Source organism: Pseudomicrostroma glucosiphilum, assembly GCF_003144135.1.
Source record: "Pseudomicrostroma glucosiphilum strain MCA 4718 unplaced genomic scaffold BCV69scaffold_8, whole genome shotgun sequence".
NCBI classification, from domain to species: Eukaryota; Fungi; Basidiomycota; class Exobasidiomycetes; order Microstromatales; family Microstromataceae; genus Microstroma; species Microstroma glucosiphilum.
In genome coordinates, this window is record NW_020289920.1 from 610,101 (window position 1) to 634,011 (window position 23,911).

Genomic DNA, 23,911 nt, shown 5'->3' on the forward strand with positions numbered 1-23,911 from the left:
GCACGCCGTGACTCAGCGCGCAGGACAAAAGTTGCGCCACACGGCAAAGAAGCGAGGCAGGCAACGGAACGGAGCAGCCAAAGTAGTGGCGTTCCGACTTCCCACTTCCGTCGGGGGAATCCAGGGGAATCACTCTCGCTTCGCTGCTTTACCGTACCACAAGACCTTACATCCCTTTGGCATCCCATCAGCCCTTTTATCTCTCACCATGCCCAAAGCAGAGGCTGGCTCGGCGTGAGTAGTGTATTCTGGGGCAATCCGACAGACAAAGTGTCCTGTCGTTACTGACCAGTACTCTCCCCATGCGCCTGTCCCCCTATCAGCAAGGCCGTGGGTAACGCCATGAAAGCCCGCGGTCTCACCAAGCTGCGCTTCTACTGTCAAGTCTGCGGCAAGGCCAATCGAGATGAGCACGCCTTCAAGATGCACACAGAGTCAGAGTCACACATGCGACAGCTGGCAGTCGTGGGACAGAATGCTGGCAAGGCCATTGACGATTTCAGCAAGCAATTTCAGGACGAGTTTGTTAGTCTGCTGAGTAGGAGGTGAGTTGGTACGGACGTATGAGCTGCGAGACCCATAGCGCTGCTCCTTCATAGTCCCTAGACTAACATGAGTAGATGCATGTCTTCTTTTTCCCCTTGCCAGGTTCGGGACTAAGCGCATCAAAGCGAACCAAGTCTATCAAGAGTACATCCAAGAGCGTCACCACCTGCACATGAACGCCACTCGTTGGGTCACTCTGACCGAATTCGTCAAGCATCTCGGTCGTGAAGGTATCGTTCACGTTGACGAAAACGAAAAGGGTTGGTTCATTGCCTGGATCGACAATTCCCCCGGAGCGCTCAAGAGGCAGGCTGCACTGCAGAAGATGGAGAGGCAGAAGGTGGATGATGAAGGGAGGGAGAGGAAGAGGTTGCAGGAACAGATTGAGAAGGCAAAGCGGGAGGAAGAGGAAAAGCAGGCTGGGGAGGACAAAGGAGAAGGATCGTCCAAGCCTGCAGCTGTGGAGGACGGGCTGAGGAGGGATCAAGGGCCGATCAAGCTGGGTATTGGTCTCAAGGCTCCGTCGAAAACGACACCTCCCATCGGCGAGGAAGAGCGAGCCTCGGGCTCAGCGTCTACCGGATCAGAAGGATCTACAAACAAGCCCACCTTCTCCATCTCCTCATCCTCCTCATCCTCATCGAAAGCAGCCGCTACTCCCTTCCGCCTCGGCGTCAACCCTCTCAAATCCACCAGCAAGAGCATACCGTCTACCAATCCACTCAAGTCCTCCCCCTCCATGTCCTCCTCTGGCGTCGGCTACACTTCCTCGAGTGGCGGCGGCGGCGCTGCTTCGAAGCCTCAAGCACGGACGATGGCGGAGCGTATCATGCAGGAGGAGGAGGAGAGGAGACAGAAGCGCAAGAGTGGGCCTGTGCCTAGTGGTGATGGGATGAAGAGGATTCGGATGTGAACGGCTGGTCAGCAGAGGAGGGGGAGCAAGATCACTCTTCTCTCTGTGTGTGTGTATGTCATTCCAGATGTATGTGTATAAGGTAGAATTCAACTGTAATTGTACGCGTCCCATCTCCCTTCTCTCAATCTCAATCTCCACCAGTAAGAAAGATCCGACTTAATGGCTTCTGATAGAAGCTACTCCCACTCCCATTTCCAGTCGCCCCGCCCTCTTTGATCCTCAGACTCTTGCGACCACTGATACTGCCCTGCATGACAGTCTCTGTGCTGCTATCTCGAACATGGCCATGGCCATATCCACCGCCGCTCCCACCGCCGCCACCGCCGCTGGCTGTTCCCTCATCACTGAAGAGAGCACCGAGTCCCCCACCACCACGAGCAATTCGAGAGCTAACGCCAAGTCGACTGCCAGATCCCAAGCTCATCCCTCCCAGACCTCCCAGCCCCCCACCGCCGCCGCCGCCGCCGCCGCCGCTGCTCGCGATGGCGGAAGAGGGAAGACCACTGCGCAGCTCCTTGATTGCCTCATCGAACCCTCCTCTTCTCCTACCCAGAGTGCGGCGGAAAGAAGAGGGAGTGGCGTCTTGCATAGGGGTACGTCCAGCTCCAGCTCCAGCTCGAGATGCAGATCCAGAGGGGAGGTCGGGGGAGCGAACAATCCCTTCCTCTTCCTCCCCGGAAGAGGCGAGAGTGGCGAGGGCTGATGCGCCCCAGGATCGGAAGCGCGAGCCGGTCATGGTGCTGCCTGTTCCTGTTCCAATTCCTGGAGTGGAGGCCTTTTGGCTCTTGAGTGACGGCAGACGGGACTCGGTAGGGGTGAGGTCCTTGTCGATCTTTGAAGAGGAGCGCTCGCCCAAGGGTGTCTTCTGTATCTTGGACCCACGGCTGGGCGGTTGTGCTGACCATTTTACGGTAGAAGACGTCTTCTTGGCGACAGATGCGCCTGTAGGGCTCTTCGTCTTGGCCATAGCAGCGGCAACAGCAGTGGCATCTTTCCGCTTCTGCTCCGCTGCCATCTTCTTATCGTACGTCAACACGTCCACTTCAGCCCTCATGAGCATCTGTCCAAATTCCGAGACGAGACCAAAGAATTCTTCGGGCTTGACCGCGCTCGGATCTTCGCCGTAAAAGGAGACAATGGCAGTGATACTTTTCGAGACGCTTTCGCTGGCCTTTTGGAGACCTTGAATCTGAATGTCATTCTTGGAGGTGAAGTTCTCCATTGTCTGGAGAAAGGTGTCCTGACTGGTGGTGATGCGAGCCTTTCGGATGATCTCGGACTCTTGCGTGAGGGATTGGAAGCCGGTCATGAGCGTTTGGACCGTGCCGGAGATGGTTGGGGTGGAGAGACGAGCGGCTGCCTCAACGTGAGAGCACTCGTCCAGGAAGCCCACCAGGGACTTGTCGGCCTTATTCAGTACCCTCACCAAGAAATGCAGCAGCGATGGGGTGCCAGGAGAAGATTGGGCAGGCTTGGTATCCTTAAGCTTGAGCAAATCCCCGAGCTGAAAGCCAGTAGCCGCACCTCTGAATGTGCTCGCATTGAGAATATTTCCGATGGTCAAGACGGTCTGGAGGATATTGCGTAGCTTCTCGCAACGCTTCAGCTCTCTGCTGGCTTCCTTGAGAGTCTTGAGATCGGGCTTGAGCTCTTCAATATCCAGCTCGAATGTACGCATGTAGAGCACACAATTCAATCGCTGCTGGACTCGTGGAACGCCCAGCATCTCCTTGAAGAATTGATCAGCCTTTGAAAGCTGAGAGACGTCACCAGTGTACTCTCGGAAGAGCTCGGCCTCTTCTGCAGTCGGCAGACATTGCTTGAGAGCCCGCAGGTTGTCCGTCGTCAGCTTGACTCCACCATCTTCGCTCTCGTCCTCATCCTCAACTTGCAGTAGAGCAGCACGTATCTGCGGTAAGGGCATCCTGACCCTTGCTAGCACAATGGAGATGTTCTGCGCACGTGCAAAGCTGAGCAGAGTTGTCACCTTCTTGGCTTTAGCTGTCTTCCCATTAGCGGCAGTAGCAGCGCTGGCGTTGTCTTTCGGCTTCACGTCCGTCATCGCAAAGAGCTCGTCCAACTCATCGACTGCGATCTTGATAACAGGTGCAGCTGGAAGCTTGGACCATACATTTGCTTCGTGGGATTGTGGAGTGACTTTGTTCCAGAATAAGGCCCTACGCTTTTTGGGAGGAACGTGCGACACAATGACTGCTGGCAAAGCTGCTGGCTGCCCTGTCGGGCGGACGCGAGGGTGACCGGTGGCTGGGGCCAAGGGTGGAGGTGGTGGCGGAGGCGGCGGCAGCCCTCCAGCAGCAGGTGGGATATTCTTGAGACCTGGAGGCGGAGGCGGAGGTGGAGGAGGCGGTGGAGGATCCACGACAGAGGAGGTGAAAGGGGCAGAGGGAGCAGGCGGCGGAGGGGGTGGTGGTGGCGGTGGCCCGCCCGAAGATATCCTTCCATTGATAGGCGCCATGAGCGAAGGCGGCGGCGGCGGCGGCGGCGGCGGCGGTGGAGGAGCAGGAGGAGCAGGAGGAGAGGGCTTTGTAACGAGCAGTGGGGCCGAAGAGGGCTTGGGAGGCGCTGCTGCTGCTGGTAGTGATGGCGGCGGTGGTGGTGGTGGTGGCGGCGGCGGCGGCGGCGGCGTTGGTCCTCCCGCACCGGCAGAGATGGCCACTTCATCCATCTTGCCAACGGCAAAAAGCAACCCTGACTGTGTTCCATGCGAGGCAGCTGTAGCCTGCAGCTGCAACACAAGCTCTCGCAGCTCCTCCATCTCTCTCATGAGCCTCCCCCGCTCTTCTTGCGCCGTCTTCACCTCCAGCAGTAATCGCTGCTTCTCTTCATCTTCCTGTCTGCTCTGCTGCTCCGCGGCTTCGAGCGCTCGGGTCTGCAATTTGGCAATTTCCGTTCGTAGGCAGGAGACTTCGTCGTCCTTCTTCGCTATAGCTTCTAGGGATTGTCGCACCATCGCCTCGGTTGTGAGACCATTCGCATCTTGGTTGTCTCCTGCGACATTGTTCACATCGACGGTAGGCTCCGGCAACCCGAGAGGTAGGAGATTGACAGGCGTCGAGCCGTCCTCAAGCCGGCTGAAGACCGTCTCGACAGCTCTTTTGAAGCCAACGACCTCGCCGCGACTCTGCTCCAGCTGGCTCTTCAACTCCTTGATCTGCGTCTTGTTGCGGGCAATTTCCTCCATCAAGTTCGGCCACTGGCGACCGCGATCTTGCTTCTCTATCTTGGTGCGCTGATCCTCTCCTTCCTTGAAGACGCCCCCTCTGGTCGCATTGTCGAGCTCAGCTTGCAGCTTGAGGACCTGCTTCTCCTTCTGAACCAAACGCTGGATCACGCTCGAGAAAGAATCGTTGTCGGAGCCGATCTGCGTGCTTGAAGCGCAGGAAGAGACGCTGCCGAAGCTATCCCTTCGCTCTCCTGACGACTTGGCTTGGTCGACCTGTGCGCGAAGCTCCTCTTTGAGCTTGGCCCGCTCGTCGTCCAGAGCCTTGACCTGATCTTTCAACAATTGCAGTTGCTGCACAGAGTCCTCTGGAACATTCAAAGCGGCGCTAGCGCCCTTGAAGACAGCTTGACGTCCTACGAGATGCTCAATACTGGAAAGGAACGCTTCCATCGACCCTGTCCAATCATCATCAAAGTTGGTGAGATCAGCAAAGTGCTCAAGGTGCTTCTCTACAGTGTACAGAATGTCACTTTTCAGCTGATAGTCAATGTCTCTCCCCATCACGTGAGCGAGGCGCTCGATCATCGACTCCATTTGCGGGTACAAACCCGGATGCTCGGCCATGACATCGAGAAGAAGCGTACCGATGTCTCCGAGCCTGGTGGCAATGTTTTCTCCATCTTGGCTGCCGTTCCCACCCTCGTCGTCTAGGGCATCAAGATCCTCCTGCTTCTCCTCTGCGTAAATTTGCAATTGCGTGAGCAGAGCGTCTGGAGGATCTAGGTAGCGCAGACCGGCAATCGCCTCATTGAGACCTCGGCGACTGAACTCAGCTCGGAGTGCTATTCGATCCTCGAGCTCTTCTGGGCAGTTGGCAATTGCATTGACGAGGACCATTGCGCTGATACGGTACTCCCATAGTGCAGCTTCTTCTCCGTCTTGTGGCTCCAGCGTAGGGCTCTGTGCTCCTTCTTCGTCGGCCTCTGCATCGAAGCTGGACACTGACATGCTGTCCGGGTCGGCCGTTGTCTGCGCTACCGGTCGTAGACTATCGACCAGGAAGTCGAAGCGGTACCGATCGCCTGTTGCAATGCGAAGCTCCGAAAGCGCGGCAAGGACAGAGTGGTGGCCGTCTTCAAGACTCAGTACGCATAAGGCCGCCAAGACATCGGCGACTTGAGATCGCAGCTTGAGAGAGTCTGTACGAAGCGAGTAGGCAAGAGAGACAACGAGGGATGGTCGAGCGAGGACACAGTCGAAACCCAACTCGGTGTTCATGACACCTCGTAGGCACTTGATCGACTCTCCGATGACTGCATCTCCCAGCTCATACCTTGGCTGATATCCTCTCCAACTTCCCGGAATAGCTGCTGCTGGGGAATGGGTATCTGCACTGCGACCTTGTGACAGAAGAAGATTCTCCGTTTCCCTGGCAAGCAATTGATCGAGAGCATCAATACCGTCTGACTCCTCGACAAAGCTGCTTATCCAGGAGACTTTCGCCGAAGCAAGAGTGACTCGTAGAGCTATTAGGTGTTTGACGAGGTTCTTGCGGGATGCAGACTGAAGAACATACCGGCGAAGCATGACGGCGTAATACTGAGGACTTCCTTTGTCTAGTGGAGTCCCTTCCTCTGTCAGAGTGACTCCGTCAGCAGACCAGCCTTCCGATCCCCACCATCCGGACCAAAGGCTAGTGGTGGTGGAATTGCTTGCGACGCTGGATCCGGTCATCTGAGGCACAACGCCGTGCGCAACGTGGCGGGGATGTGACTCGCCGTAAATCGAAGATGCAGACGCCTTCCTGCTCGGAAGCGTACGTCCAGCATTGCTCACAGATGGAGATGAATCTGCATCCATGACTTCACCACGCCAGCTCGCGACGCTGAAGCGGTTGGTCCATCCGATCTGCAGCGCTCGACCGACGGAGCCCATCAAGCTGGTACTGTCCTCGTCGGTGTGTGTAGTAGTCATGTGTACGTCCTTCGCTTGAGAAGCCGAGCCTTGCGAAGTCGAGATTTTTGCAGCTTCATTCTGAGCCACGAGGAAGTACTTGCGATCTTCAGGAAGTTTGAGCATAGCATCACGACTGGTGCCCTTCATTCCCAAATCGTCCATGAGGATTTCGAAGCGTCTGTCGAGATCATCTTGGCTGCTCTTGGCCTGAAAGTCGGCCGGGCTGTCGGCGTTGCTTGTGCGAGCTCTGCTTAGAGACCGCTGGTAGTCTGTTAGGCTATGGGCATCAAGTTCGAGAGGTTCGCTGACTGAGAGTCTCTTGGATGACTTCTCCGAGACGGGAGGTGGTGCACTTGGGGTAGTTGTGGGGCTGGTGGCGGGAATGACTGAAGGCAGTGTCCAGCCTTCGAAGATGCGGCTGAGACGAGCAGTGGTTGAAGACGCCGACGCGTCTTTGCGATCACGCCGGTTGTGCGTAGTATCGACGTCGTCAGAGGAAGCGACGCCTGCTTCGGCTGTTGCTGCCTTGACGTCGTCTGCGATGCTGGCCGGCGTTGATGAACGTGCGGCTTTGAGAGTGGAACCACTTGCCTTTCCGTCTGGTTGCTCCTGTTGAAGAAGTGGTGAGTCGCTTTGCTGATCTGCTGCGTCCATGTATGCTGGCGTGGGTGGGCCCTGTCGTGGGCTATGGTTGGTGTTCGCTGGGAAAAGACGAATGGTCAGTCTGGCTCAGTCTGGCGGTCGGTGGGAGAGGATCGATGGTGGTATGGTCAGTCTGTAGGTCAATGTCATGTCATTGATTGCTCGCGGACAAGTCGGCGACGGGTGCGGAGGGGGTCCGAGTGGTGGACGTTGTGCCTGGCTGCGTGTCAGTGTCATCGTCGTTGCTCACAAGATAGGAGCAACGCACACCGGACAAGGAGAGAGCAGGCCCCACTCACTCCGTCATCGGAACGGAAGACCTCTCCCACTCCCCCGCACAGCCCGCATCTCGCTCCACCTGGCCAGGCGTGGCTGCATGACGGCAAAGGCACCGCCTGTTTGTTCCCATTGAAATTCAAAAGGGTCCCGCCACTCCACTTCTGGCAGCCCCTTGAAGGTATCCTACCAATCACACTCTCTTGCAAAGTCATCCTTTGATCCACATCCTCCCTCTCTCAGACATATACACTCGCCCAGCATGACTTCCCTCGTCACCAATTACGCCACCAAGCGCATGAAGGGAGTCGTCAGCAACCATGCAGCCATCTACGAGCCAGAAGACCCTTGTGAGTAGCATGCCCCAAGTGCTCAAGTAGACAGTCGGTCAAGGGAACTTTCATAGACTGACTGTATTCATTCCTACTTACCCACTCCCAGTCTACATCACATACGTGGATGACAACGGCAAGCAGAAGAGGACAAAGGTGAGTAGTGTCCTTGGGCTCCACCTTATGCACAGGCGACTATACTGACCCCCACTCTCTCTCCCTGTCCTTTTCTCTCACTCACAGCGTCCACCGCCACCAGGTCTGACCAAGAAGGAGGCATCACTCCTCAGGAAGATTCAGCGTCGCGCCCACTACCTTGACAAGGGTATCAACCTCTGCGGCTTCCGCGTAGGGTGGACTGTGAGTACCAGTGCGGGGAAGAGGAGGCAGTGCAGGCCCGAGAGACCTTTGCACCTCGTACACACTTCGACATTTGCACTGATACTGACGATCTTTCTCCTGCTCCACCATGCCTCACTCTTCTCACCCGTCCTCAGTTCTTCATCGGTCTCATCCCAGGAGCAGGAGACATCGCCGATGCCTCGCTCAACTACTTCCTCGTACTCAAACCAGCCAAGAATGAGCTCGAGTGAGTGGATGCTCTGCAAGTCAGCGGACGGTCTCGTACGTCTATCTCACTGACTCCCTTGTCCCACTCTCTTCTTCCCCCTTCCCTAGTCTCCCCTCCTGGCTCGTCCAAAAGATGCTCTTCAATAATGCCGTCTCCGCCGGCGTCGGTCTCGTCCCGCTAGTAGGAGACATCGTCCTGGCAATCTGGCGCGCCAATTGGCGCAACGCTAAACTCCTCGAGGAGTTCCTCCGCGTCAAAGGCGAAGAGAACATGGCTAATGGACTCACGGGATTGACACCGCATACGGACGCGAGGGGAAGGAAGGTGGAACATCCCGCGCAGGGAGCAGCGAGGCAGGCGGTACTTGAGAGTCAGGGACAGGGGAGGCAGAGTGGACAGGGTGGACAGCAGCAGCAGCAGCAGCCAATGCAGGGATCGGTCGCGGGAGCCGGTGCAGGGACGACGGCTGGGACCAGTGGAGTAGCTGCTGGTAGCAGGCGGAAACCGTGAAGGAGGAAGCAGTGATCCAGGTCGTCAAGGGGGGGCGTTCATCTCGTCTATCAAGCCGACGCCAAGTACACGTCAAGCTACGCTGCGCTACGCTACCAGCCCATTCTCTGCCTCTGCCCACACGATTCCTTGTTCCAGTCATCTATTTTGTGCTCCAATCTTACATACTCACATGCACATACATGCCTAACGTCTCCCCGCTCAGTCATCCATGTACTTGGGAGACAAACACGCACACATGGGCGCATGGGCGCATGGAGAAGGGGCGAGAGGGAAGGGGGGAGAGGGGAGAGCAGGGCGTGACTTGGTTTGACCTGAAGTGATATGACATGACATGAAGAAGCTCAAGAGACGAGGCGAGGCGAGGAAGAGGAAAGGAAGAGGAAGAGGAAGAGGAAGAGCACATGTAGTGACGGTGAGAGTGAGAGTGACAGTGACAAGGACAAGGACAAAAGAAGATCCAGCTTCGTCTAGCTGCTCGCACCCGTACCCGTACCCGTAGCAGTACTCAAAGCGATCCTCCTCTTCTTCTTTGGTTGTTCCTGATCCTGACCCTGACCCTGACCCTCACCCACCTCCCCTTGAGCTGCCATTGCTGCTGCCTTTTCGTCCAGTAAAGCAGCACCTGCACCTGCACCTGCACCTGCATCTGCACCTGCCGATGTGTCTCCCTCTACCCCCGCGCCAGCAGGCCCAACAGTACCCTTCTGAGCGCCTGCCCCGCTGGTAGTGTGAGGGTGCTGGTCGCCTTCGAGTACAATCCCTAGGGCAAAGGCTGTACTGCTACCCGTCCCCGTGCCCGTCCCTTGTCCAGCTTCCGAGGCACCGCTGCGACGGACAGGAAGTGCCTCCTTACTGGTGCTACTACCACTACTTGCGCTGGCTTGGGAATGCGGTGGAGCTCCTGGCCCCTCTGAAGAAGGTGCAGAACTTGAAGGGATGGTGGTGAGCACTGGCTTCTTCTTGACCGGTAAGCTGGTCACGGTTATTGTCCCGCTTCCACTCCCACTGGCACCACCACTTGCACTTGCGCTAGTAGAGGAAGAGCCAACGCCAGAGTTCTGTGGATGTCCCCCAGCCCCAGTGAAGGCCTTGATGTCAAGGCTCGGCTGGTCTTGATAGCTATAAGGTGTCCCCAGCTCTCCATAATCAAACACGGCAATGGAGCAGTACCCATCCGAGGAGCTCATAATCAGCGTCTGCCCGTCTGCGGACCAGGTCAGGTCGGTAAAGGCAGCATAGTGCATATTGGAGAAGCAGCAGAGCGGACCACCTTGCTGCGTGTCGTAGAGCCAGACTACGTCGTTTGTAGCCACTGCAAAGACCATGCGGTAAGGGAGTCCGATCATCGAGATGGGCTTGACGGGAGGGACCGGCGAGATGGAAGTGCCACCGTTGCCGCTAGAACCAGCCGCTGGCGAGGGTGAGGCGTGGTTGTTCGTCCTGGAAGCGTCCAGATTCAGACTGACGCTCTTTTGCTTGCCGGCCTCGAGCGGAATCGACGGGTGAGGAGCAATGCCTCCTCCATCCTCCGAATTGCTGAAAGCAGAAGTGTGGCTCTTGCGAAGCTCGTAAAGGATCGGAGAGAAGCGCACCACCAATGTCGCGCTCTTGTGTCCAGGAAGGTGGGCAATGGGCGCATTGCCACGAGTCAGATTGGCACGGCCGTAGAGATAGACTGTACTGCGTGGCCCAGTCGAAGCGTTACTGGGGCCGCTATTCTGGCTGCCGCCCAGCCCAGCAGGTGATTTGCTTGGAGAAGCAGCCACATTAGGACTGGTTGGCGTTGCTGCTTCAAAGATACCACTGGGCGTGACGAGCAGAGACCCATCCGGACTAAAGCTCAGACGTCGGAAGAAGCCGCTGTACGACTCGTCGCCGTACATCCTCATGCCTGCCTGCAGCAGTGAAGCACCAGCGGCACCCGAACCTCCCGCAAGCTGTGCAGCCTGCATCCTCTGGCGAGGTGAAGGGGGTGGCCGAATGGCGGGCAAGGGCGCAGGTGAGGGTGAGCGCATACTTCTTGTCCTAGACGCAGATCGGCGAGTGGGTACCGCTTCGAGGCCATTTGGAGTCGTGGTGGATGCGCCCACAGCAGCCTTGTAGATCGAAGCGGCAGAAGCAGATCCCTGGACAAAAGAGGCGATACTGGTGGGAGGCGATGTTGCTCCTTCAGCTTGAGAGCCACTGAAGCTCGACCTTCGACTGGGCGTCCGCTGAGGTGGCATCATGGGATGCGCAGAGGCTGAAGCACTAACGGCGCTGAAGGCAGGACTTTGCGGCACAGATGATCCTGGAGTGGGTGTTGCCGGTCGACCGATGTTTGCAGGGTTCAGATGAGAAGAGGTCGAGGGAGGAGGATCCATGGGTGTTCGGCTACGAGCGGTCCGGTCACGCACGGCGGTAAACCCTTCCCTTCGGGGCGGCCTGTGGTGCTCATCATCTGTATCGCTCTCTGCACGGCTGGTATGGCTGCTTCCACGACGAATTGCCGGCTTTGCATCTCGGTTGAAGCTCTCGCTCCGCCTGTGGACGTCCATCCGGCTGTTGCGTGTGACAGGGGGAACGTATCCGACCGCTCCGGGCTTACTGTGACTGGTCTGGAGAGTGTGGACGTGGACGGACCGGTCACTACTCTGCGTCGCAATGTACTCGTTATTGGGGTCCCACGCGACACCTTGGACATAATGTGTGTGGTCAGAGAATTCGCGGAGGACCGTACCTGGAGGGGTGGGAGAGATGATGTTCAGTGTGAGTGGATCATTCATCGAGCAGGCCCGTTTTGCCTCGCGCTCCCTGCTTGAGAACTTACCATCATGAGGGTTGATGATCCGAGCAACAAAGTCGGTTCCTCCCACCACGAGTGTCTCTCCATTTGGTGACCACGCCATATCGTAAATCTCCTGTGTGGATACTCGAATCATCCTGACCATCCTCCAATGCTCCTTTTCGAAGCTGGCCTCTCCTTCGTCTACCTCGCCAAAAGAGGGGGCAGGTCGATCGGTCATATGCCACAGCATGACCGTACCGTCTGACGAATGGGCAGGGCGGAACCAATCGTCAGCTATCAGACTTCTTCCGCAATCTGTGGCCCGTATCCAGGAGGTCTCTCTCTCTCTCTCTGACTCACCATCTCCCGCGCTAGCAAGCACATCTCCAGCAGGAGAGAAGCGAACGCAATTGACCACTCCAGAATGCCTGGTGAGGGTGGCCAGGTACTCTACCCTGGGCGGGTGAGGGGCGGGTGTAGGCATGCCTGCCGTGGCTGCGCTAGCCATTGCGGCTGGCGAGGGGATGCCAGGCTTGACGAGCCAGATCTGTGGGAAGGGCGAGCGAGGGAGCGTCAGATGAGTGCTGCCTGCCAGACAATCTGCTACCGCACTCCTCCCGCCTTGTATGAGTTGCAAAAGCAGCCCTCCTGTACTCACTCGAACATTATTATCCCCTCCAGCCGTTGCGAGCCTCCAATTCTGTCCTCCAGCTACATCGATGGGTGCATTAATCCTTGCGCTAGATCGCGACGAGGGACCAGCAGGATTTCCTTCGCTGGCGAGGGTCTTGTCCGGGTTGAGTCCGGCAGCTGCAGCGAGGGATGAAAGAGGGGATTTGGAAGGGTCAGTGAGAAGCTCTCCTTGCCTTGCTAGCTCTCGAGAGCACGCCATCGCCCACGCCCCGCTCTCCACTCACCCTGACCAAGATTATAGTCCAATACCCTCCTTAGCTGCTGACCATTGACTGGCTGAAAAGCAGCGCTATAGATGGGTTGGGTATCATGCCATCGGATCTCAAAGGTGATGGAGCGAACCATTGTGACGCTAGGCTAGGCTAGGCTGTGCGGGGGCAGCGCAGGCCAAGCCAAGCGGAGAGGGAGAGAGAGTAAGAGGGTGGGGAGCGATGAGGTGTGAGTTGTAAAGGTGATGGTGAGGTAGAGGTAGAGGTAGAGGTAGAGCGGGAGGGAGGTGAAGAGGAGGACGAGAAAGGGGAAAAGGGCGGAGGGAGAGTGGGGAATGGAGCTCGAGCTTTCGGACTCGGAGGCAGATGGCAGAGTTGGGCTTCCACCTCTACACCTACACCTGCTCTCTGTCCGTGTCCGTGTCACTCAATGTCCTTTGGCGAGTGCAGAGTCAAGCAGACGCGTGATCGCCAAGTGGAGATAGCAAAGGGGAGTGTAGCGGATGGTGGTGCACACCTTTGAGAGTGAAATGAGAGTGGGTATGATAGGATGAGTGTGCCTGTGGTGAGCGAGGGTGAGCAGAAGGCCTTGAACCCAACCCGGTGAGATGCGGTGTGGGATGGGTGCAAGTGTGCATCCTTGTGTGTGTGTGTGTGTGTGTGTGTGTGTGTCCCTTCACTCCGCTTTGCCTCGCTTCCCCTTTTGCTGCCTCGCTCCCCTTGATCCCATCCCGTTGCACCCGCACAGCCAAAGGGAGCGTTGCGTTGCATTGCATTGCGTTGGACTTTCGCACGCGCTCACCCGGCGCCAATCCACGCGGGTTCACAGCCAGCCAAACCCAACGTGAAGCCACCACGACCAACCGCCAGCCAGCCCCTCACCTCACCTCACCTCACCTCACCTCGGCCTCAGGCAGAAGCGCACACACACACTCAGCCAAAGGAGAGCAGGGGAACCACCAGGAAAAAAAGTCCCGCTGCATGGGTTGAACTTGATGCTCGGGCCAGCCTCTTTATCAAAAAGGACCCTCCCTCAACCCCCGCCCCTCCCTCCTGCATCCCCCCTTCCCACGCCCTGATTGCACCGATGGCCTTTACGCTCGCTCCCTGACACGCGGTCGGACTAGAATGATTGTCCGATACAGGATTGGGTTTGGGTAGAAGATGTGCAATATTACGATACACGATATATTCAGCAAGAAGCAGCTGCAGAAGCGAAGCGAAGCGAAGCGAAGCGAACTTGGTAGATACAATACAACCCCTTGCTCGGCGTACATCACCTCTGACCCCTCGCAGCGCCATATGGCACCCCCTTTGCCCTTCCCCCACTCCTTGCCGGCCGGTCTAATATCCCTTCCGCTCGCTCTCCATTGCCAATCTCGTAAAAAGGCCCGGACCCCACTGCGCCTTCTCCTCTCTCCTTGACTGTTTCAGCGCCTCATCCAGCAGCCTCAGCAGGCCGATACTCTTCTCCTCCTCGTGCTCCCTCGCGACCACTTGCACACCTATAGGGAGTCCAGCCATCTGAACCGCATCGTAGGTGCCTTCTCCATAGAGAGAGTAGGAGTTCATCTTGGAGCACGTCGAGAAGCCTGGAGTGGCGTCCCACTCTTGGTAGCGAGAGAGGGTCATCCCACCCCCACCTGCGCCCCGTTGGGCGTCGGTAGAGCCGGCTGGGGGAGGAGAGCCTTTGTGGGAGACGGCGTCTAATTGAGCATTCACGCGAGTGACGGGACAGATGGTGACGGCGGTGTCGAGGACATTGTACAGGATTGTGCTGCTTGCCATCGTCGAGAGCTTCGTACAGCCTCCGTGAGGTACGGCAGGGCTAGCCTGCACAGGGCTAGCGTGCAGAGGGATGGCGAAAGAGAATCAGAAGAAGAAAAAAGGCACTTTCCATCATCGTCAATTTCAAGTTGCCGAGTACGTGACTGAGGCAGCGCACCTCCAACTCACCAGATGATCCCATCGAGTTGGTAGAAGTCCCACACCTTCTTCCTGAATGCAGCACGGAATTGATCTCTCCTTGCAACGTGATCAAAGTACTGCGAAGCCGTCTTGCCTCCTCCAGCAGTGAGCAAGTATCCCAGCGCCTTGTCCCCAATGACATACTTGACGATCCAGTAGAGGATCTTCTTCATCCACGCTGCTCCCCTTGCCGCGAACACCGGTAGGAAGAGTGCAAAGTCCATGGCTTCGCGGATCTTGCGCGATTTGAGCGGCGCCAAGAGGCCGTCGCATCGATCGGAAGTGATGTGCGAGGAGAAGATGTGCATGGCTTCCACAGTGTCCAAGCGGGCAGGATCGATCTCGACCAGCTCTAGCTTGCCGTCTTTGTAGTCAGAAGAGGCTTGCAGCGCCTCGACGCTCTCCTTGACTCCTCGTATGCAGGCTGGACTCGTCTTGATGTAACCATCACAGGAGTAGTAGCCTATCCTGAGAGGCTCACCCCTCGCCTCGCTCACCTTGATCGGATCGAACCACGCAGGGCGAAGGGGCGAAGGTCGCAGAGACTCGGACCCAAATTTCTTCTGCGCTTCATGCGGCTCAACGTGAGAATCCAAAGGTGGGTGCAGCAGAGGTACCAGCTCGCGAAAGAGGAATTCGAGATCAGCAGTAGAGCGACACATGGGGGCATAGACGCAGGGGATGCCTTCGAAGCCGCTTCGAGCCGTGCGAGTCCCTGCACCAGGCAGTCTTCCAATGGTGGGCTTGATGGCATAGATTCCACAGTACCCAGTCGGAATGCGTAGAGAACCTCCAATGTCGCTTCCGAAGCCTGCTGCCGCTCCATCTGATGCCAGAAGAGCAGCTTCCCCTCCACTGGATCCGCCGGGCGTGTGAGCTGCAGACCATGGATTGAGTGTCCGCCCGTAGAGGGGATTGGAGCACTCAAAGCTCATCATCGTCTGTGGGACATTGGTCTTGAGAATGACGATGCCTCCTAGATGCTGTACCATCTGAGCTAGCGCCGAATCACTCTTAGCGGGGCCATCAAGCACCCAAGCAGTGTATCCCACAGTGGTGGGAAGACCCTTGATGTTATTGTTCTCCTTGAAGCTGAAAGGGATACCGTGTAGAGGACCGACTAGCTCGCCAGTGCTTGCAAAGTGCTCATCGCGCTGCTCGGCAGCCTTGAGTGCGGCGGCGAAGTTGGGATGGGTGATGCAGTTGATCTTCTGATGAGCACGTCTTGCTGATCTGATAAAGGCGTGTAAGAGACGGGTGGAAGTCCACTTGCGTTCGGCTATGCCGCTGACGAGCTCCTGCAGAGTGCAGGATAAGATTTCTACATCGCCATCCTGGATAGCGACCTCAGAGGGAGGCAGTTGCGACAGGGAAGCAATCGAACTGGAGGACTTGTTGTCTGCAGACAGGGGTACGCACAGAGCACGATCGCGAGCTTCGATGTGGTCTTTGCGAATCTGCAGAGTGTACTTATTGGCGGGTGGGAACAGAGACAGCATCGCAGTGTAGTGAGTTCACCGTCCAAATTGATGGAGCAGGAAATTGCGTAGACGATAGCAGACGGACGGACGGACGGGAACAGGAAAGACGGAAGGTCGTATGGCGGAGCAGCGCGTGCAGCGAGTCCAACCTCGGGCGGCCCCTGCACGCGGGGGGATCGACAACTTCGCAGCCGAGACGGAAGCACACGATCATCAACCAATCAAGCAGCTAAGTCACACCTCGAGGGAAGGATGATTGCAGATACATAGAGCATAATCCACAAGGACAGCTTTATGGTGATGAAGGCAGTGAGACATCAACATGCCTGTCGCAGCAGCTGTGGAAAAGGGGGAGCTCATATCCAATTTCCACAGGCTTGTCAAGTGGCCTCGTCGTCAGTCAGCTCGGGTCAAGAGGCGTCTCTGGGCGTCGAAAGCAGGAGCCACATTTCAGTAGGCAATGTGGGCCCTCTTCTATGCTTCAGAGAGCACTATGAGGCTCTCAACACACGCCTCTGCAAATGCTCCGGCTCCTTACCGGCTGACTTCAGCCGCACCTTGCCTGACCTAGTATTGCCTGCTCTTTTTTCTTGCGGAGTTGCAAATGCTCGCTACGCTTGTCAATCTGCCTCTTGCTGCTTGCTCACAGCTACCGCTCCAGACATACCCTCTATTTGACAGTGAGAAATTCGGAAAATCCCTGAATGAGGGTGGTACGGGCATGCCATTGAGAAGATCCGCCCGCCCTCTCGCCTCTCCACAGTGCTCCACTCGTTCCTTTACAATCAGCCAAAGATACTTTACTACCCCGCGCCGATGTGGGGAGATTGTCGGTGCTGGACGCCCCCGTACCTGATTCAGCGTCGAGGTTGAAATTCAATGGACTCTTCATGAACTTGGGCTATGGAAGGGTCATGGCGTCCTGCGTGGTTGGTGATTGTGAACTTGGCTTGTGACCCTTCCTTGGCGGGCGCGTTGACCTTGTCAAAGCTTGGCGGAGGTACAGGCGTCAGTGCTGCCTTTGGCCGCGCGCCGCCCAGATGCTGCACCTCCGCTTAGCCTCTGCACCTCCCCTCAGCGCGAGCTAGGCTATCTCTCTTCGTCTCTGTGCAGCAAAATCCCCGAGGAGCCCGCCCGCTGCGTTCACCTATCACCGATGAGATCAGTCAGTCAGTCAGTCAGTCAGTCAGTCAGTCAGTCAGTCAGTCAGTCAGTCAGTCAGTCAGTCAGCCTTCGTCGTGAGGCACGGAATCTCCGTCATTTCTTCGCTTGAGCTCCAGGCCAAGAGGTCGTTATCGCAGTGTCGACTACCAGTGACGTCCTTCCTCCCTCCCTCTCTCTCTCTCTCGCGCTCATCATAAGCGACTTGTGGCGGGGTCAGGATCGCCTGAGCCAAACTTCACTAGTGCCCATTGTTGCGGTCGAAAATTTCCTTGCCTTGGTCCTTGGTAGAAAGCCGGTGACGTGATGCTGGGCAGAGTCGGAGGCAGAAGTCGGACGTGGGCTCTGCTGCTGTCTGTGCTGTTGCAGGTGGTGAGATGCGTCTACAGCCCAAGTGCCTGGACGGCGTCTTTGAGCCTTGGCAGACAGTTGAGGTGCCGAGGGTGTGGAACGGGGGCACTGCTCTACGGCCTCCGGCGGCAGCCTGCCTGTCAGTAGTGCAGGCGGAGGGCGTTTGTTCGCGGGGCGTCTGGCCCGTGGCAGCAGTACCAGCCGAGGAATATTCCACCACCCGCCCAAGGTCTCATCCGCGCCCTCCTCTGCCTCTGTTCCTTGTCCTCGCCTCTTGGGCTCAGGGTTGGTAGCGAGATGGCAATGGGCTACAGCCTGTGGGTCTGCAAGTCCCGCATTGCTCGTGGCTACCCTCGCACCTCGAGCCGCGGGGCAGGTCGTGTGAGAGTCTCAGTGGCGTAGCAAAGGAAAGACAGCTGGGCCGAGAAGTTAACTAACCAACCTTGGCTCTTTCTCCGCCTCGGTTGCAGACAAGTGGGGGATGGCGAAGGGACGAGGAATAGGATGCTGCTGCTGCTGCTGCTGCTGCTGCTGCTGCAGTTGCCCCCTGGTCCCGTCCTCGGGCAGAATAGGAGCGGGGAGCCTTATCTCTGAGGGGTGCCTACCTTGATTCTCGTCGATCTTCTGACCGTCTCTACACCCGATCGCTACAGTCCCGCCCTGGACCTGCATCCTGGCCGCCCCCGCCCCATCCCGTATAAGTACAAAGACTAAACTTCCGCTCCTTCCCAAACGGCTTTTCCCTTTGAGTCTTTACCCAATACTTTGAGTTGCCCATCGTCCGCACTCTACCTTCACACTCTGTTCCCCAAGAGGCTTCACCCGCCCCGGAACCCACGCATTAGTGTCTTGTCACACTTCTTGCGCTACCACTACCGCCACCGCACCCTGCTAGTTCGTTCACCCAATCACCCACCGATCACCCGCTCACCTTCCGCTTCGGCGCAGATTCGCACATCATGGCTATCATGAAGAACTTCATCGACAGCTTCAAGGCCGAGGAAAAGGGCCAGGGCTGGGAGCCCGCACGTTACCAGGAGCGCAAGGAGGCCAAGAAGCTCGAGGGCGGATCTCCCGGTGCCGACGTTGAGAAGGCTTCCCTCGACAATGTCAGGGATCTCGGAAATGACCAATACTCAAACGTCCAGGGAGTCGTAGTCGATGATCAAGGTCGAAGGCTTACCACTGCCGAGACTGGACTTAAGAGGAACCTCAGCGGCCGACACATGCAGATGATTGCCTTTGGTGGTGCCATCGGTACTGGTCTCTTCATCGGTTCTGGAGGTGCCCTCTCCACCGGTGGTCCAGCTTCTCTGCTCATGGACTTCATTATCATGGGTGTCCTCCTTGCCTGCACAGTTCTCGCTCTCGGTGAGATGGCCACCACTCTCCCCGTCGCTGGATCCTTTGCTGCATACTCGTCTCGTTTCATCGACCCCGCCTGGGGTTTCGCTATGGGCTGGAACTACTGGATGCAATGGTTTGTCGTCTTGCCCTTGGAGCTCGTCGCTGCTTCCATTGTCATCGACTACTGGGACCCCAACGCTACTATTCCTCGTGGAGTCTGGGTCGTAATCTTCATCGTTGCCATCTCGATCATCAACTTCTTCGGTGTCCGAGGATACGGAGAATTCGAGTTCATTGCCTCCATGGTCAAGATTCTGGCTATCCTTGGTTTCATCATTGCCGGAATCGTCATCAACTGTGGTGGCGCTCCCAACGGACAGTACCTGGGAGACAATGCCTGGTACGCTGAGCCCGGCCTCGCCTTCAGGAACGGATTCAAGGGATGGTGCTCCGTCTTTGTCACTGCTGCCTTTGCCTTTGCCGGTACTGAGCTGATCGGTCTGGCCGCTGCTGAGTCTGCCGACCCCCGAAAGGAGGTACCAAAGGCCACCAAGCAGGTCTTCTACCGTATCTTCTTCTTCTACATTGTCACCCTGCTCCTGGTTACCCTTATCGTTCCTGCCAGCGACCCGCGACTGCTCGGAGGTACAAGCAGTTACGATGCTCGCGCTTCGCCCTTCGTCATTGCTATCAACATTGGTCAGATCAAGGTGCTCCCCAGTATCTTCAACGCAGTCATTCTAGTTTCTGTCCTGTCAGTCGGTAACTCTTCAGTCTACGGTGCCAGCCGAACCCTCTCGGGTCTCGCCCAGATGGGTCTCGCTCCCAAGATCTTCTGCTTCATCGACCGAGCTGGCCGACCCGTGCCTGCCGTCGTCCTCTCTCTGCTCTTTGGTTTCCTCGCCTTCCTGGTCTACTCGGCCTCGCAGAACGACGTCTTCAACTGGCTCTACGCCACTTGTGGTCTCTCGTCGATCTTCACCTGGGGATCCATCTGCCTGTGCCACATTCGATTCCGCAAGGCTTGGAAGCTGCAGGGTCTGACCAAGGAGCACCTGCCTTGGGCCTCGCCCATGGGTGTTTGGGGTTCGTGGCTCGGTCTCGCCCTCAACATCATTGTGCTCATTGCTCAGTTCTACAAGGCTGGCTGGCCCATTGGAGAGGGTGACATGACTGGCAGCGAGCGTGCGGTCAACTTCTTCCAGAGTTACCTCTCCGCCCCCATCGTCCTCGTCTTCTGGGCCATTGGATACTTTGTCGTCCAGGGTGCTGGATGGGTGCCCGTCTCCCAGATCGACGTCACTACTGGTCGACGTGAGGCTCCTTCTCTCGAGGTACTCCGTGCCGAGCGACAGGCTATCAAGGACCAGCCCTTCTACAAGAGGGTGGCTTCTTTCCTCTTCTAAGATGGCGTCCCTCCGGTCTCTGCAGCCTCCTCGTGCACTACTTTTCTCTCCAAATTTCATGCGATACCTCTTCCGTCTTTCTCACTCGCCTTCGTCTCTAACTAGAGCTCGTTTCACCCCCTCTTCCCGATCGCCCTTTCCTACGATCGCCGCACTGTACATGATTGATCAATGAATGCCTTGTCATCATCATACGCAGTAGCAGGCAGAACAAAGGCTAGAGGCAGAACGGGTTGCGCTGGTAAGGAGTGTATAGGCAGGAACTTGGTGTAGCTGATCTGAGCTCAGGAAATTTGCATTTGAAGCGATCTGGAGTTCGCTATGCTCGTCACTGCACAACCCAACACACCCTTGCACCACCACCACCTCCTCTCTCTCTCTCTTGTTGTAGTCTTTCTTTCCTTCCCCTCTCACTCCCCTTACCGTCTTGTCACTTGTTCCCAGATTTGTAGGTCTCCACCACCACCACCCTCGTACGTTGCACTACTACTGCAGTCTCGAGTCAAAAAATGGTCATCGCATGCGGTAAAATTTCATAGAGTCACTTTTCGTTATTTGCCCTTGTTGTGGTCTCTTGTGGTTGTGTGCATCTTTGATCGAGAGGGAAGGGTCTAAGCGAGCGTACAGTAGATACAGACCTCATAGCGCAAGGGCGGAGAGAGGCAGTGCCAAAAGGCAAACTGCGGAAGCTCCTGTCACTGGCTCTGGCGCTGCCTCTCCCAAGCCCACGCCCACGACTCGTTCGTTGCCTACTGTCAGGCCCTCAGTCGAGCTCGAGTTGGAGCTGGGGCTGTGTAGCCCCAACTCTCACCCCTCAACCTCGCCTCGCCTCATCTCGTCTCGTCTGGATTTGAAGCTCGGCTCCACCCACGCCCCCATTCCCAATTCCCAATGCTCCCCAAATTCAGGCCGGTCTTGGCAATGAAGGACGATGCCGGGGCTGTCCGGCAATCTTCGCTTCGCACTTCGCTTCGCCGTGCCTTCGCGTTGCCTTTGCGTCGGCTTCACTTCGTTCCGGAGAAAGAGAGGAGAGGAACCAAGGGCGGAGATCAAAGGTAGGTAGGGGAGGGGGTCAGGTCAGGTCAGCTGACCAAGCTGAAGCAAGCAAGCAGCCTACCTCTCGCTTCACCCACCTCATCGCTCCGGACCTTTGCCTTTGAAGCGAGCGAGCGAGGAATGCCCGCACTCCTCCTCTCCTCTCCTCGTCTTCAGGGGGAAATTCCAGTCCAGTCTAGACCAGTTCAGGACCAGACTTCACCGCCCAATATGCGGGCTCTACTGAGACGCCTAGAGCGTGGGAAAGGATCAGCAGTACCGATGGGTCCAGGCCTAGAGGGACCCGAGCGGGGTTGTGCGTTGTGCGTTGTGGGTGTGGAGAAGATTAGAGGGATTGCGTTGCTCAGAGTGGCCCAGAGAGAGCACAGAAGGGGGATGAGGGGGAGGGGAAAAAGAGCCCTTGCTAGTGCCAGTACCTGTGCTGCATGCTGGTGCTGCGTGCTGGCGCTAGTGCTGATGCTGCGTGCTGTGTGCTGCGTTTTCGCTCTACCTGCATCTCATGGCTGGATCGATCGGATCTCACTCAGGGCACGAGTCGAAGCGAACCGAGTCCAAAGACTCCAACCACAGTGGTGCCTGCGAGGGTAGTAGAGGCAGGTGCAGAGATACTGTACTGTACAATGACCACGTCGGGGCTGCTGCCGCTCACTCTTCTCCTTTCCTTCAGAGGGGGGCAGTGGGCAAGTCGAGTCGTCTGTAATGTTTCTGGCATTTCTTCACGAGTCAGATCAGAAGCAAGACGAAAAAAAGAGTGTGTGTGTGGGAGAGAGAGAGAGAAAGATACGGGACGCGTGTCGGTTCGAGATGGGGAAACAGGGAAGCGAGTCTGAAGCTTGAGAGGAACAGGTCATCAGGAGACGGAAACACGACACTATGGGGGTGAATTTGGGGGAAGAGAGAGAAAGACGCTTGGGGTGACGCTTGCGTTGAATTGGAGTCGTAGTTGCGTTTTTGAGCTAGCCAGGTGCGTCGAGAAATTGGCGTTGAACGGGGGGAGGAGTGGGGAACTTGTCGCGAACTTCTACTGGAGATGCTGCTAGACAGAAATGAACAAGTGGAGCAGCCCAGAAAGTAGTGGTATAGTGGCAGAGGTGCCATAGGGACCGTGCTTCGTCGACCGACTTGGAAAAGAGAAAGAACCAGCGTCATCAAAGGATGTTGAGAGCCAACTACCATCAGAGCTTCCACTTCTGTCGTATTTCGATCTTGATACCTCCAGCTCAGAGGCGATTACCAGCCGCCCTGCTGATTACTGTTGTTGCCTGCGAGTGCGAGAGGAGGAGGACGTGTCAGTGAAATGCTGCAATCGATCAGAAAGCCACAGCATGTGGGTGAGGGGGAAGAGGATCCTATGCCGCGCCGCGTCGAGCCCAATAGCGAGTCTGATCGATCCACATCACGTTGAGTCTGAGAACGATCGTAGAGAAAGAAAGTAGAGCCGCGTCGATCCGCATCCGAGGCATAGAAGAGAAGAGATGGAAAGGAGAAACGAGGAACTTTGCAGCCTGTCGTGACCGGACCGAACGGAAGCAAGGGCAATGGGACCCTAGCAGGAGGCTGGCTGCGTCGACGGAGATGAGAGCTGCAGATCGAGAAAGGCCACTGACGTAGAGACTTGAGACGACTTGAGACGAAGCTGGGGCCACCCTTCCGATCGATAGAAGACTGGACCGACGGCGACACGGCAGAAAGTAGAGGAGGGAGAGAGGAAGGAATGGTCGCAACACCAGCGCCTCGGCACTCTCGCATCCCCGACGTCCTTGCTCATCTGTGAGGTCGAAGGAAGAGCGACGTGCTCGACCAATGACACTCATGAGGAGGAGTCGCGAGATGCTGTACAGTGGGAGGGAACACTGATGGAACGAATGACACGGGCAACGATACTCACCCTCCGTAACCGCCCTGCTGAGGAGCAGCTCCACCACCGTAACCTTGTTGGCCACCGAAGCTCTGCTGCTGGGCACCGCCGAAACCACCCTGCTGGGCACCGCCACCGTAACCTTGCTGTGCTCCGTAAGCCTGCTGGCCGTAAGCCTGCTGACCTCCGTAGGGAGCACCGTAGCCGCCAGCCTGTTGGCCACCGAAACCACCAGCACCGAAGTTACCTTGGCCACCGAACGCAGGCTGAGCACCGTAGCCGCCCTGACCACCGTAGCCACCGGCGTTGAACTGACCTCCGTAAGACTGTCCACCGCCACCGTAGCCACCAACGTTCATGCCGCCCATACTGATAAGTGGAGAGAAAGGAAGATGACAGGGCAGAGATTAGTCGGAAGATTCCTCAAGCGATGTTTTCTGCTGAACACCTCTGCACTCACCCAGCGGGAGGTCGGGAGTTGGCCATGTTGACTCGGATGCGTCGGCCGTCGAGCTCTTGCTCGTTGAGAGCAGCAATGGCGGCATCGGCTTCCTGCTGAGTACCGTAGGTGACGAAGCCGAATCCACGAGAGCGACCAGTCTCACGGTCCTTCATGACGATCTGTGTGAGTTGAAAGAGGTAGAAGTGATGGCATATGCGCGAGGGCCAAAGGAAAGG

The 23,911-nt window shown here is 57.0% G+C and overlaps 8 protein-coding genes across 8 annotated transcripts in view; 4 read left to right on the forward strand and 4 right to left on the reverse strand.

The window, feature by feature from the left end:
• The first annotated feature begins 146 nt into the window (after nucleotides 1-146).
• On the forward strand, nucleotides 147-1,828 carry BCV69DRAFT_283294 (hypothetical protein). The gene is made up of 3 exons (XM_025492655.1): nucleotides 147-234; nucleotides 324-545; nucleotides 649-1,828. The coding sequence occupies exons 1-3, from the start codon at nucleotides 209-211 to the stop codon at nucleotides 1,457-1,459; spliced, it is 1,059 nt and encodes a 352-aa protein (XP_025347575.1). The 5' UTR covers nucleotides 147-208; the 3' UTR covers nucleotides 1,460-1,828.
• Nucleotides 1,590-7,367, reverse strand: BCV69DRAFT_294118 (hypothetical protein; the record flags this gene model as incomplete). Its single annotated transcript, XM_025493862.1, has 1 exon — nucleotides 1,590-7,367. The coding sequence occupies exon 1, from the start codon at nucleotides 7,254-7,256 to the stop codon at nucleotides 1,590-1,592; it is 5,667 nt and encodes a 1,888-aa protein (XP_025347576.1). The 5' UTR covers nucleotides 7,257-7,367.
• A 363-nt stretch (nucleotides 7,368-7,730) lies between these two features.
• BCV69DRAFT_283295 (hypothetical protein) lies at nucleotides 7,731-9,004 on the forward strand. Its single transcript, XM_025492656.1, has 5 exons — nucleotides 7,731-7,870; nucleotides 7,962-8,008; nucleotides 8,096-8,212; nucleotides 8,350-8,441; nucleotides 8,531-9,004. Exons 1-5 carry the CDS (start codon nucleotides 7,783-7,785, stop codon nucleotides 8,931-8,933), a joined length of 747 nt encoding a protein of 248 aa, XP_025347577.1. The 5' UTR covers nucleotides 7,731-7,782; the 3' UTR covers nucleotides 8,934-9,004.
• A 125-nt stretch (nucleotides 9,005-9,129) lies between these two features.
• BCV69DRAFT_209038 (WD40 repeat-like protein) lies at nucleotides 9,130-12,884 on the reverse strand. The gene is made up of 5 exons (XM_025489736.1): nucleotides 12,621-12,884; nucleotides 12,362-12,513; nucleotides 12,064-12,250; nucleotides 11,746-11,964; nucleotides 9,130-11,655 (listed from the first exon to the last, which is right to left on the reverse strand). Exons 1-5 carry the CDS (start codon nucleotides 12,739-12,741, stop codon nucleotides 9,404-9,406), a joined length of 2,931 nt encoding a protein of 976 aa, XP_025347578.1. The 5' UTR covers nucleotides 12,742-12,884; the 3' UTR covers nucleotides 9,130-9,403.
• Nucleotides 12,885-13,741: 857 nt separating this feature from the next.
• On the reverse strand, nucleotides 13,742-16,288 carry BCV69DRAFT_270897 (amidase signature enzyme). The gene is made up of 2 exons (XM_025490939.1): nucleotides 14,562-16,288; nucleotides 13,742-14,448 (listed from the first exon to the last, which is right to left on the reverse strand). Exons 1-2 carry the CDS (start codon nucleotides 16,070-16,072, stop codon nucleotides 13,950-13,952), a joined length of 2,010 nt encoding a protein of 669 aa, XP_025347579.1. The 5' UTR covers nucleotides 16,073-16,288; the 3' UTR covers nucleotides 13,742-13,949.
• Nucleotides 16,289-16,297: 9 nt separating this feature from the next.
• BCV69DRAFT_283300 (hypothetical protein) lies at nucleotides 16,298-17,181 on the forward strand. The gene has a single exon (XM_025492657.1). The coding sequence runs from the start codon at nucleotides 16,659-16,661 to the stop codon at nucleotides 16,908-16,910; it is 252 nt and encodes an 83-aa protein (XP_025347580.1). The 5' UTR covers nucleotides 16,298-16,658; the 3' UTR covers nucleotides 16,911-17,181.
• A 1,201-nt stretch (nucleotides 17,182-18,382) lies between these two features.
• Nucleotides 18,383-20,480, forward strand: BCV69DRAFT_209350 (putative GAP1-amino acid transport protein). The gene is made up of 2 exons (XM_025489737.1): nucleotides 18,383-18,561; nucleotides 18,616-20,480. Exons 1-2 carry the CDS (start codon nucleotides 18,526-18,528, stop codon nucleotides 20,317-20,319), a joined length of 1,740 nt encoding a protein of 579 aa, XP_025347581.1. The 5' UTR covers nucleotides 18,383-18,525; the 3' UTR covers nucleotides 20,320-20,480.
• A 3,209-nt stretch (nucleotides 20,481-23,689) lies between these two features.
• The window catches only part of BCV69DRAFT_249756 (hypothetical protein), a gene marked incomplete at both ends in the record, with an annotated part of 564 nt that continues 342 nt past the window's right edge, over nucleotides 23,690-23,911 (reverse strand). The window contains one exon of the mRNA XM_025490354.1: nucleotides 23,690-23,854. Within this exon, the coding sequence (XP_025347582.1) occupies nucleotides 23,690-23,854 (165 nt within the window). The remainder of the gene's footprint in view (nucleotides 23,855-23,911) is intronic.